At 33.3% G+C, this 14,380-nt stretch overlaps 1 protein-coding gene across 1 annotated transcript in view; it reads left to right on the top strand.

Moving 5' to 3' along the window:
• Positions 1-14,380, top strand: part of DACH1 (dachshund family transcription factor 1) — a 424,345-nt gene that overhangs the window by 308,918 nt on the left and 101,047 nt on the right. Inside the window, exons 5-6 of the mRNA XM_044249859.1 lie at positions 1,996-2,131; positions 5,397-5,531. Of these exons, the coding sequence (XP_044105794.1) occupies positions 1,996-2,131; positions 5,397-5,531 (271 nt within the window). The remainder of the gene's footprint in view (positions 1-1,995; positions 2,132-5,396; positions 5,532-14,380) is intronic.

Below are 14,380 nucleotides of genomic sequence, written 5' to 3'. Positions count from 1 at the left end.
TCTGTGGAAGATGTTTGTCAACAGTGTTCAGGATTGAAAAATTAAATGGGTTGAGACAAGCGGTGCTCAATTTTGGACGCACATTAAAATCACCTGGAGTCTTAAAAAGTGAAGTCTGGGCTCCACTTCTGATTTAGTGCATGGGACTGTTGTAACAAAGTATCATAAACTGAGCGGTTTGAAGCTACCCAAATGTGTCCACTCACATTTGTAGAGACTGGAAGTCTGAAATCAAGATGTCGGCACTGTCATGCTCCCTCTGAGCTCTCAGGTAGAACCCTTGCTTTCCTCTCCATCACTTCTGGTGGTGCCTGGTCATCCTTGGCATTCTCGCCTGGCAGCTGTGTAATTCTAATCTCTATCTTCATTCTTCATTCTTCAATTCTAATCTCCTATCTTCACAATGTCTCTTTTAAGGATACCAGTCATGTTGGATTAAAAGCCCACTCCACTCCAGTAGGACCTCATTGTAACTAATTTCAGCTGCCAAGACCCTTTTTCCAAATGAAGTTCACATTCACAGGTACTGGGGATCAGGACTTCATTTTTTCTGGAGACATGGTTCAACCCCTCATACTCAGCAAGACAGAATCTCTGGGAAGGAAGCCCAGGCACAGGCATGTTACGAATTTCCCAGGTGATTCTAATGCAGAGCAAGATTGGGAACCATCACAGGACTAATAGAACCCCTGAGACCGACAATAGGTATTACAGACCCTCATTCTCAATGGTCGATTGACCTCCTACAAGTCCATTACATTTTAGAACTTTTTCTTTTAAATTTCTTAAAGTCTGCTCTTTCAAAATTTGCATTTTTGCACCCAAATAAAGAACTATTGATTTATTCCATATCATGTAGTTTACTTCTAACCTTTCAAATATTTATTAATTATTGAAAAAACAGTTCTTCAAGGCCTATGTGCCTTGCTATCTGAAGGCATAAATATCATGTTGCTCAAAGAAGAAAATGTTAATAAGTGGAGTATCTTATTTCTTAATCTGTAACTCCATTTATAATAGCTCATTAGAGACAGTTATACGATATATTTGCACATTAGTCTAATGGGGAAGGTTCAGGACTTAGCAGGAAAGACAGGAATGGGACCTAAGTGTTAATACAATAGTATTAGGAAATATGATACCAACCTTCCCTAGGATACAACTAATATATATTTCATGAATTTCCTCTAATACATATATGTGATTGGGTTGGAGCTGAGAGAAACAGGTAGTCTGAAAATTATTAGGATCAAAAAAATTATTCCAATGTTAAATAATAATCGATTTCTATGACGCCTTAAAATGTGACCATCCAGGTGTGTCCAGAGCAGGGCCATGATGAAAAAGCTGTTAATAACTCCTCTAGTGTTTTTATTATGGTCTGTCACATTGATAATTTGTGTGCTAAATGATCCTTACACACTTGCTACAGCAATAGAACATAGAGAATTCTTTAAATTGATAGTTGTCTGGACTTGAAACCTGCTTTGTTCTGTTATTTTGTTGTTGTTCTAATGGGTTTCAAAAGGGTCATCTTTGCTGACCTCCCTTTTTATCCAGAGAGGGGATACACATTTGCCATTATTGCTTGCCTGTACAACTTGTTTCCTAACTTGTCTTTCCCTACTTTGGCTTTGCTCAAGATAAAGGGTTAAGGGGCAGCTGGGTGGCTCAGTCAGTTAAGCGTCTGCCTTCAGCTCGTGTCGTGGTCCTAGGGTCCTGGGATCGAGCCCCACATACGGCTCTCTGCTCAGTGGGGAGTCTGTTTCTCACTCTCCTTTCCCCTCTGTGCTTTCCCTTTCTCTCTCTCTCTCTCTCAAATAAATAAAATCTTTAAAAAAAAAAAAAAAGATAAAGGGTTAAAATGCCAGTGAAAGATGAGTCTATTTCCTTTACATTTCTACAGTACTGCATGAACAAAAATCAACATTCATTAAGTGACGTTCCCGTGTATTTACCTCTTTTCTCCCCCGTTTCCTTCCCGTGGTGCCACAGGAGCGTGTCCCAGACAGCCCTTCACCCGCCCCCTCTCTGGAGGAGGGCCGGAGGCCTGGCAGCCACCCATCATCTCATCGGAGCAGCAGCGTCTCCAGCTCCCCAGCACGGACTGAGAGCTCTTCGGACAGAATCCGTAGGTCTCATACTTTGACTTGTCACCATTTTAAACTTTATTAGGTGCAGCTGGCTTTTCTAATCAAAATGCCCTCATTCCAAATAGATCTCAGATGTATCATGTTCTGAAGCTCTGTAGCAATAGCCATCTCTCAAAATTATGTTTCCCAGTTTGCAGTATCATGAGGTATGGTGCTACATTAACAGGTTCTGATATAAACTCCCTCTCTTTGATGCCACACATAAAGGTCTGAGCTATGAAACAGAGAAAGTAAGCTTCTAGATTAGTTTCTGAAGTAAACACCTCCAACTCAACAGTTATCTAGTGGCTAAGGATATGATTTGGGCATTACTCAACTTCATTCTTCAGTCCCACCCCTTGCCAGGTTTTAAAATTTATCAATTTTCAAAACTCACCGTTGCATGGACAAACATAGCTACAAAGAGGAATTAAAAAACTGAAATTCATGAATACTCTTTTTCTGAAAATAAATAAATTGGAAAAAAAACTGAAATTCATTGTAATTGACTTTAAAAAAAAGTCTTCGTCATTCTGATGGTCAGTGGATTGAAGAATTTTAAATTGCTTGGGTTTTAGAATTTGAACTAGTACGTCAATAATGCATATTGTTGTCAGATGTTATTGTTGTTAAATTCTAAATTGTAGGGGCTCTTTTATTTCGTGATCACATTTTCAGATATTTAACCAAGAAAATGAAGAGTAAACTTGAAAATGTGATTCAATTAACTGGTTATTTTGTATCTGTATTTTTGTTGAGAATCTAATGTTTTTCCAATACAACAAACATATTAGCAGTGATTATGTTGGTTGACAAAATCAATATCATTGTATCCTTTCCAGGATTTACTTTATTTTAGGAAATCGTGTTTGTGATATAAACTTCATCTAATTACACATAATTGGCTGAAGTTATTTGGTGGTTGAGAATATTTCTATAATAGGAAAAACATTTGCTAGAAAGTATATTTATAAGTCATTAAGCAGAAATTTATTTATTTATTATTTATTTGCATAAAGCAAGAATCCTTAGGATGAATGCTATTGAGGTAGATAATAAATACTAGGTTGAATAATTGTATACAATTATTTTTAAAAATAGTTAATTATTGAAAGTTATATAGTTCAATATAATTCCATGTTTGGCCTGTCTAAAACATATTTCCCTAATTTTGTAAGAGATGAATATAGCTGTGTATTAATAAAAGTGATTATAACCATTCCCAAACCAATGACATTTTCTGGGGCTGGCAAATCTTGGCTCCCACTACCTCAAACCATCTTTTGTAAAAAATATTTTCTGTATACTTATGTGCCATGCTGACACTAGAACCAGAAATTTCATGATGCATACTGGTTTCATTTTTAATGCTTTTATAAGATGTCATCATTGAAAAACATTGTTCTTCTAGAGAAAGTAAAATATTTTTTCACAACACTTAAATGGAAATGATGGGCAGATAGGGAACAATTTGAAAGAATTTTGTCATACATTCATGTTTTAAATGAATCATTGTGTTCTTTTTTATTTTTGATAGAACAAAGGAGAAATTTTTGCATATTTGAACTACCATAATTGTCCAAGTGGAAATACATACACTTGCACACAAATTCATGCACACACACACACACACACACATAAATTCATGTTCATGCATATGCATATTTTAATTTTTTTTTTAAATTAGACTGGCACAGACATTTAAAAAATAATACAAAAAATCCTTTCACACTCATCAGTCAGATGCACTCAGTCAACAATGTCTCTGAAAAAGCTATCTTGATAAAGGCATAATGGCACATTAATGTCCGGAGACATAATGACAAGGACACCATGCTCCTTCACCTCAAATACATCATTGTTTGTCTTCTCGAAACAAGGAAATTCTCTTATCCAATCGCAAAACAATGATCAAAATCAGGAAATTAAAATTATTATAGTATATTGTCTAACTATAAATCTTTTTCAAATTATACCAACTTTCCTAATATAATTTTTTTTATTTTTTTCTTCTACTGTTTTTAGTAGAAAAATATTTTTCCTTACTGGTCCAAAAGCCAATCCAGGATCACATATTGAAATTACTTGTCATATTCCTTTAGTCTCTTTTAATCTGGAACAGTTCTTTGTTTTTGTTTTTTTGTCTTTCAGTATCTTGACAATCTTTTTTTGAAGAATATAGGTCATTTATTTTGTAGAATTTCCTTCAGATTGGATGTTTTTGTTTTCTCATGATTAAATGTTCCTTAAATTATGAATTTTTGGCAAGAATCACAGAGGCATGATCATGTGTCTTACTCAGTACATTGTTCCAAGAGACGTGATAGTCCTCCAATACTTGTCATACTATCTCTTGGTTAAGGTGGTGACTACCAGACTTCTGTACTGTAATGTTACTCTTTTTTTAAACCTTTGTAAATAATAAGTTATAATATTAAGTCTTGTGAGGAGATATATTAAGACTATATAAGTATTATATTTTTCATCAGACTTCCATTCCACTCCTCTAGAATCATCTGTTGAAGACACTTCCCTCACACAGTTATTGCTATGGTGATTTTCAAATGCTAATTCCTAATATATTCTTATAGTATTTTCAAAAAAATCTCTTTTTTCTAGAGAAGGCAAGTTTTTATGGAATGAGTTCTCATCCAGTTTTATACACAAAACTAAGATTTTCATGGGCAATTTAGTAGGGAATTTATTGACTGGATTTTGAAAATGGTAAGGGTGTTTTCTCATCTACTTTATTATTTCAATAGTGACATGTTACTGTTAATAGTTCAAGAAAGCAATTATAGTTTTCATTCATTCAACCATTCAATAGATATTAATTGGGCACTTGTATTTTCAAGTCTGAGTTCAAACCTAATTTTTACAGAAATACTTTGTTGTCTGAAACCTTACGTTTTATTGACTAGAATAGGATATGAATATTGAAACAGTTGCATTAGCACCTTAAAGTTAAAAGTTAACAGCTTTTAGAGGTTGTAGTGGTAAGGCCATTCAAAAGTATTCTAGATATATAAAAATATATATATTCACTATGAAATAAAAACAAGATAGAATGTTTTCAATTCCAAATTTTTCTGCTTTAAACATTTTCATAGTTCTCAATTCTCAGTGTTCTTAGAGATAGATTAAAACATTAAGTTAGACCATTATATTTTATTTATTTTTGAGTCCAATTGAGTTTAATTTATTTGTTTGAACATTGTGTGTTATGGTGTTTTTGTCTTTTTTCTTTTGTTTTGGGCTTCACAGCTGTCCATCAGAATGGGTTGTCCATGAACCAGATGCTGATGGGTTTATCACCAAACGTACTCCCTGGGCCCAAAGAGGGAGATTTGGCTGGTCATGATATAGGACATGAATCGAAAAGGATGCATATTGAAAAAGGTAATATATGATTATGTGGCCTTGTTTTTTTTTTTTTTTTTTCCTGCTCAACATGTGGGCTAGATTTTAATCACAGAATGAGGTATACTTCTACCTCAAAAGATGGCATATAAACATTGAAAAAACCTACAGTATTAGGTAAAACTTAAGCATTTTCAGCAAAGAGGACGTGAACGAAGATCTGCTTTTTCTTATACCACAGGTAGGTAATAATTTACTTTCCAATACATGGAAAAAGTGGACAATTGTTTGTTTTAATTGTCATCACTGAGTTTCTAAAGACCTACTGTTAGTCTTTCTCAATGCCGTTAGGGCCAAATGTCATTTTTCTATACCTGATAGAGCTCCAAATATACAAAGGATTATTATTAATATTTTTGGATTAAAATATATATCATCATCTGACCAATCAGGAAATACAAGTGAATCTAACCAAACAATGTACTAGATGTTTCAAAATTATACGTAACAAATAGCAAAGCCCAGATGGCGGGAAGCTGAAAGTTTTCTCTTTGTATTACATTTGTATCAGCTCAATTCATTTTCACAGGCAAATGTTGGTATTTTCATGCCCTACTTCATAAAGGACTTTCATGAAGAAATTGAAATATCATTTTGATATGCATGTTAAAATTTTGTGCTAGTAGATATAAATTAATTTTTTCAAATAGTAAGGTTTAGATTGTGAATAAAAGAGCCCACCCAAATCTTTTTCATCTTAATTTAATATTTTTAAATCTTATTAATATAGAATGGGTACTTTGACTGTCTTTTTTAACGTGAATACCAAATCATCAGTGTTATGAAAAGGAGCACTTCTTTGGAAAACATAATTATACAGAAAGCACAATTAGCTGTCAAAAAGGAAAAATAAATAAAATTGGATATTTAATAATTAATGAAGCAGAAAGAAATGATTAGAGGAAGATCAAATTAAGGTGGGGCATTTTTTCTCTCCAAAAGTAAGAAAATTTATATAAGATCTTTTCCCATCCAACATAAAAACAGTCATGCTGAGGGGCGCCTGGGTGGCTCAGTGGGTTAAAGCCTCTGCCTTCAGCTCAGGTCATGATCCCAGGACCCTGGGATCGAGCCCCGCATCAGGCTTTCTGCTCTGTGGGGAGTCTGCTTCCTCCTCTCTCTGCCTGCCTCTCTGCCTACCTAAGATTTCTATCTGTCAAATAAATAAAATCTTAAAAAAAAAAAAAAAGTCATGCTGAGCCCTTAGGGAGAAAGAATACCATATTTCTACAAATTAGATTATCTGCATTATGGAATGTGAATGAGAAAATGATAATCTTTTCTAGGTGCTAATATGTCAAAATCTAGGTATAAGTGAGAGCAGTATTAAGACAACTTCCTAATTTGTTATTTTGAAATTTGATATCAAATGTTATTACTAAGCTAGGTAAACACTATGCAATATATCAGTGAGCCAGATGGTACCTAAATACTTAATTCTAGTTTTTTCACAAGCTGTTCTTCAACAATGAATAAAAATATATATATTGTCCCTTACATATATTTTGACATATACCTTTTATATTTGATCAAAACCTATTTGTAGAAATACAAAAATTAGCATCATGAGAAAATATAAAGCTTCATAGGGCTTTTTAAATTTAAGTAATAATACGCCTGGGTGGCTCAGTTGGTTAAGCAGCTGCCTTCGGCTCAGGTCATGATCCCAGCGTCCTGGAATCGAGTCCCACATCGGGCTCCTTGCTTGGCAGGGAGCCTGCTTCTCCCTCTGCCTCTGCCTGTCTCTCTGTCTGCCTGTGCTCGCTCTCCCTCTCTCTCTGACAAATAAATAAATAAAATCTTTAAAAAAAAAAAAAGTAATAATATTTAAATAAAAGAATTCATCGTCTAGGTGAAGCAGCCATTCTCCGTCAAGGTTCTGCATAAGAGTAAAGCCCTAGGGGCGCCTGAGTGGCTCAGCGGGTTGGAGCCTCTGCCTTCCGCTCAGTTAATGATCTCAGGGTCCTGGGATCCAGCCCCGCACTGGGCTCTCTGCTCTGTGGGGAGCCTGCTTCCCCCTCTCTCTGCCTGTCTCTCTGCCTACTTATGATCTTTCTCTCTCTGTCAAATAAATAAATAAAATCTTAAAAAAAGAAAAAAAAAAAAAGAATAAAGCCCTAGAAGACAATAATGCGAGTGACTCATTTCTCAGTTTTCTCATGGAATTACATAAATCGTTTCACTTGGAATGTATAAGAGGGAAGTTAATATATGACATAAAATGGATGTCAGGATATTAGGGTTTAATTCTTTTGCAGCACCTAGTGGAGAAGAGCTGGGAGTAAAAAAGCAAAAGCCCAAAGATGGTGGCGAGGACACCATCAAAGGCATGATCAGTGGCATAATTGGAATGAGTTGCACTGGAATTTTAGGGAAATAGCTTCATTTACCTGATTCATTCACTGATGCTTCAAGCTGCGTGTGCTACTATTTTCCTATTACTTTTTTCATGGGTTCTGTCTATCCATTTATCTATTTTTAAAATTATTATTACAATTTTGCCATCATGGAGCCTTTCCTTGAAATACCATATTACATTGTTTGAGAGGACCTACTTCTGTTTTTCCCATAGGCCTGCTCCAGAAATTTTCACTACACTATTTGCCTTGTTTGGAAATTATATCTCATTTGGTCTAATCCCAATACTAGACCATAAACTCCTTGGAGTCATCTGTGTAATTCCATTTGCTTTAAACAGACTAAGCAGTCTATCAATACACACTGATCTGGGCTGAATCATTAGGAGATCCTAAGAGCTGGTGAGAGAAAGTTAAAACAACAATAAAGATTATACTCTTTAAATATTAGTAGGTGAAAGGTGGAATTATATAACTTTTAGAAGGTATATTTACATGAAATAGGATGTTCTGATGATGAGTATACATAAAACTTTTTATATCAATAGTGGTACTTCTCCTATCGAAGTTTTTAAAATGATTTTGCTGTCAGAATAAAGACATTGGCTATATGCCAATGGTTTTCCAATATTTTAATGTATATTTTATAAGGGAAAATAAATGTTTATTTTAATGTTCTTCCTAGGAATATAAAACTATCATTGAATGTGTGATTTCCAATGTAGTTACGTAATCCTAGAAATTGTGGTATTGGTACTAATTTGTTATATGTTGCTCTTTCTTTGCTATACACTCTCTTTTATCTATTTTTTCAGCATACTGAATCAACAGTAAATATTCATGGCTTTCTAGATTGATAGAGTCTACTAAATTAAAAATTGTTTTCTTTCATGACTACATATATCATGTGCCTCATACTAGCCCTGCAACTTTCTTACTACACATTCTGTATTAAAACAAGTGACTTAATTTAGAGACATTGGTAGAGAAATTAATTATATGTTTGTGTCATTTTAGGCTCAAACTTCTTATATGTAATTTGTTGCTTACCACTTTAAATCATTCAAAGCATAATAATTCTTTAGAAAACATTGATTTTAAAAATAGATACCAAAATTAATTTGTATGCTGAGAATCACTGTGGTTTAAAATCTTAATCATCTGTAACTTTTAAGTATTTTTAAATCTTCTTAATATTAAAAAGCTATTAACTCCTCTCCATTAGAATATTTAAGCCCCCGTTAGCTGAAGGCATTTTAATTCAGAAGTACTAACTGCTGAGTAAATTCACTTCTTGTTTTTAAAAACAGCAATAGGTTTTTGAATCTCGGAAGAGTTTAAGGTACATTCAAAATGTAAATGTGAAACCGAGTTAGTATATCAGAAGGAATAGACATAATATCGTATCAGTCATCCCAAGTTTAAGGAGAAATGCTTTTAGTATTACAAACTTTGACGAAAGTAAGGACTTAGTCAAAGATATATACTGAGGAAAACTGTGGTATAGCTCAAAGCTTCAAAACCAATTTTATGTCTTCTAAACTTTTATAAACAGATTCCAAGTTCCCTAGGGCTCTCTGGATCTTAAAATCATGGCTGATCTTTTCCCTCAGTCATAATTTGACGGAAGGGGCAGTAATAATTGACATCTGGGTTATATAAATAGACCCACTATTCCTTTATGCAGCACCTTTCTGTTTATTCCCCGTATATTTGTCCATTGATGCTAATTTACAGTATTTCTCATGTATAATTTGTTCCTTGGTGTTTCTTAAATTGCTACTTTTTTCAACACATTTTTGAGCATGTTTTACACCTTCGTGTTGTTCCATAGGCACATTTTTTTATTATTATGGAATGTATCTTATTTTTAATTTACCAAAAATTAAATGTATGATACAGATAAGCTTATAGTATCAGCTTTTTCTGATTATAGAAAACTTAAGTGTATATTGTTGAACTATGAAATACTAATTAACGTTGAATTTCAGTCTTGGACTAAGTGTACTGAAATGACATAATCAATGGGTAAATATTTACAGAATGTCAGGTATGTGAAATAAACATGAAATATAAAAGCATTTCCTTTCTCCCCTTCTCTCTTCCTCTCTCTTTTTTTGCTGTATTTTTTTCTTAATACATATCCTAATTTTCCTTTTAGTTGAGTCTTTTCCCTTTGTTTGTTTTCATAAAAAATATGAAAACATTCTTTCACTGGTGACTCTTGAGGACTTTCTTTCATTGGTGACTCCTGCCATTTTAGAAGCAGAAATAATTTAAGAAGCAGCAGGAAATACAGGGGATTTGCCTCAGGCCATGAAACATTTCTTTTGTGGCATATTCTGTGTAGTTGGCAGTGCTCAAGATTTCCAGTGGCTAACATACTTGTATAAAAGGTTTCTTTTTGGTACTCTGAATTTGAGGACTGGGCACTAAAGGCAATAAAGTAGTTTGCAGGCTGGCCATATTGGGATTTCCTCTCATTAATGGTTTACTCTTAGCTTCCAACCTTGTGGACTATTTTCCTCAAAAACACCTTTTTGAATGACTATGTTATCCCTTTTCTCAAGTTTGTGGAAATCATTTTTTGAAGTATATTTCCTTTTGTACATTTCTCAATATTTAAAAATTCGAATTTTACTTGAATTAGGATTGAGTCTTCAAGAATGGTCTTTTAAATTCTAGATTGATATCAACAAATTAATTAATAGTGAATATTATTTTGCTGTATATACCTATATCACAAATCTTAACCTGTTAGTATCTCATGTAACTATTTGGATGTATATAGAGTAAAAGCCCCTTTTCTTTAGAGATTCCTATATTTTGATTATGTTAACACACATATAGGGCCATGAGTATTTTCATTTTAAAATTCTCTAACAACGTAACTCTTCCTTCACTTTTATTCTTAAGATATAATTTCTCTTGGCATATCTCAAAGTCTTTTGTAAAATATTCTCCCTAAATACTTACTAATGTGGGTTTGCTCTTTGTTTTTCCATGCTTGTGAAATAAAGGTATTAAACTTAATGCAGATACTTTTAATTCTGTGATTTGTAACACTAGACAACAAATTTCTCTGAATTTCAGAGCTCTTTCTTAAGCCAATGGCAGATTTAACATGTAAAGTCACATAAAGTAAAACTTTATGAAGGTACTGGTTTATTATTTTATGAATTATAATTCAAGAAGCAGAGCTTGCCGTAACACTTCAATGACAACTCAAGAAAATTCTTACTATGAGAATCCCATGACATACCTATAATGGTGGGCAACTGGTATAAAATGGGTTTTAATGTTTATCTTTTCCCCATGAACCTTCTGACCATCCTGTCACACTGAACTTTCAGTTTCTCAAACATCTTCTGTCCTTTCCCAGATGATCCAGTTTCTTTCTTTTTGCCTGGGGTGTATATGCCTCCTATTCATTAGTGCTCAACCCTAAATTCTGCTGGGCAAAAGCTGTATCTTTTCATCATCTTTGTATACCTAACACAGAGTCTGCCATTAGTAGGTACAAAAATTTTCTTTCAGAGTTAAATGAGATAATACGTTATAGGAGTGCTTGACCTACGTAAATATGTTCCCTGAAATCAGTAGTATCAAATTAGGTAATGGGTATGTGGCTTGATTTGATAGATGCAAAAATATACTTAGTGAATCACTGAATTAGAATATTATCTGTTTATCATTCATAATATCACAGTTATCATGACTTACGGTTGATTCTAAATAGAAATATTGAAACCATAGTGTTTTAGAGAATGTTTTGACTTCATTGACAACATTGTAAAATGCACAGTTTCAGAGGGAAAAAGTAGTAAAGTAACTATGTTAGGTATTTTCTATATCAATGATTGTGAAGGTAATTGCCCAAATAAATTTTTATGACATTAAAAAGTTTTAACTCATTCAAATCAATTTTATTGACCCTGAATTTATTTGATGAATGTGTTGAGGAGAAACAAATATGCTTGGCATGTAAGGCTTAGGAGAGAATGAGTGTTGTATATGGGCCACCATTGAAGAGATCCCAAATTAGTTGAAATCCTCTGATGGGCCAGAATTTCATCTTTGAACCATCCATACATGTCACTTATAAACTAAACTATTTTAATTCCACCTAGGGTAAAATTTACATTTTCTAAGACCTATATTATGTAATTTATATGGATATCATTAAAAGATACAGAGCCATTTATTGATGCAGAAAACCCCAATGCCTTCTCCAGGACACTTGTAACTTTAGGTTTTGGTAACTTTTTTTGATACTTAAGAAGTTGAATCATGTTAGTATTTCCTAATGATTTTCATGAACTATGCATGAGGAAGATTAGAGGATATCTAATCTTGGATACGTTATATGTAACAATACATATTAGTAGTAGTTTTGCTTGTAGTCAGATAAAATGTCTTTTCCTCATGGAAAACCCATAACAGACTATTAATTATTCTACTTATTCTGCTTTTTTTCCTTGAGCCCTTTTGATAGGTATGGAATGACTCACTTCCTCACTGTTTAAGAAATATTTTTACATAGTTACGCTGATAGCTAATATTTTATAACATTAAAAGGGAAATAGAAAGTAAATTACTAGTAGATTATTAACATAATATTTCCACATATAAATTTGCTTCATGTAATGATTTATTTATAAATCATTATAAATGCCTTTATTTCCTTCATTTAAGTAGTTTATGGTCTTACTGAATTGATTATTTCAAATTTCTTGTGCTGCAATTTATTCTCATATTGCCTAAACAATGGATTTCTTGTTTTTCTGAAGTTTCTGAAGCGAGTTTTAAGTTAAACTAGCAAAGTGTAAGTAGTTTCAGGTTAAAACTTTACATAGTCTGGTATGGAAGTGATCTAAAGGGGATGTGTACCTTCTTCTATGTGTCTATTTGAGAATTTATTCCAAATTGAAACTTCATTTTGGAAATATTAGCTTATAATCCAATATTTCTTAGAGGAACTGAAACTGGTTTTATTTTGCACATTTTTATTCTGTGAATGGACAGATACATATTTTTTCCTTAAAGAACTGTTACAATACTTCACTTTCTTCCCTAATTAGACATATTTAGAAATGGACCCAAAAGAAGTCACTGACAGTTCAGTGACTTGGAAAGCTTTCTTAAAATTTTTAAAATCTCAAGTCATACCAAAATATAAATGCTGTGTTTCCACATTCTTAGTATGGTATTATTGTTTTTATAGAACAAAACAATAGACTATTTACAATATTATATATTTCAACCTAATATTTTTGAACAGTTTTAATCTGAGATGTTAAATTAGAATCTCTGCTAAGTAGCCGAACAAAAACAGAAAAAAAAGGAAATAATTTCCATTTAAAAATATTTTGTGTTCAATCTTGCCTAAGAAACAGTCTGTTTTTATTGAAACTTTTAAAATATTTTTTACACATGCGTATGTGTGCCCCAGTGCACGCACAAACACACGCCACTTTACCTTCATTTGATAGATGACGAAGTGATCTTACTTTGAATGCTGTGTTATGGGTTAAGAAGCAGAGTAATAGCCCCCTTGTCTCTTGTGCTTGAAGCAGTTTGAATTCCTCCATCAACTTGATGGAGTGATTTAACACATCCATTCAGCCTTGTTTGCAGGAACTGTAAGATGATAGCAAAGCTCAGGTAAATCTTCAAGATCCTGGAACTAATTTGGAGGATTTTATATGACACATTAGATCAAGAGTTGGCATGGAATTCGTGGCAATGATGATTAAATGCATAATAACCTGAGAGTATTTTTAACGTATTTTTAAAGAGATACAGCTCACCTGTTCGGAGGAACTGGTGCAACGTTTTCCTTTGACTTTTCCTTATCTAGTACCACTTAATCTTGTACCCTAGGGCAAATTATTCCTAGAAATGTATGTGATAACTTCATATCGCAGTCTGTTTTCTTCCGGTAGAAGTCATATTTTAAACTTTCTTTAAATTTTTACATTACCACTGTTTCTAGTATCTTACGCTACAGTTTCAGAATATTAAACAAGTACAATTGTTTTAACTACTGTGAAATTGACAGATGAAGCTGAAAACCAAAAGCACCTTTCATGGGATTTTAAACACTATTTTCCTCCATATGCCATCCCAATTATTATTTAGATATTACATTCCTAATTTACTGTTAAGGTTGATTAGAATTCAAGCCTCTCAAAAGCATGCACCAAAGGTCTTGGGCTGTGGAAAACATTTTTATAAAATAATCCATTAATGCAGAGGAGTGCAACTAAATTAGTTAGCAATTTGCTGAGCATGAATTAATGAACAGAGCTTCTTCCAGCTCCCAGAGTTGTAATTTTCATAATAACCTCAGACCTTTATTTGGCAGGTTGTTTAGTTTTTTCGTTTGAAGGTTTTCATTAGTCTAATGAGGACTGTGCAAGGGCGAGCAGTCAGCACAATTTACATGGGGAAGCTATCATAATAAATGAA

The sequence above is a fragment of the Neovison vison genome, chromosome 5 (genome assembly GCF_020171115.1).
Source record: "Neovison vison isolate M4711 chromosome 5, ASM_NN_V1, whole genome shotgun sequence".
NCBI classification, from domain to species: Eukaryota; Metazoa; Chordata; class Mammalia; order Carnivora; family Mustelidae; genus Neogale; species Neogale vison.
The sequence above is the reverse complement of the archived record's forward strand: the minus strand, read 5'-3'. Positions and strand labels throughout refer to the sequence as shown.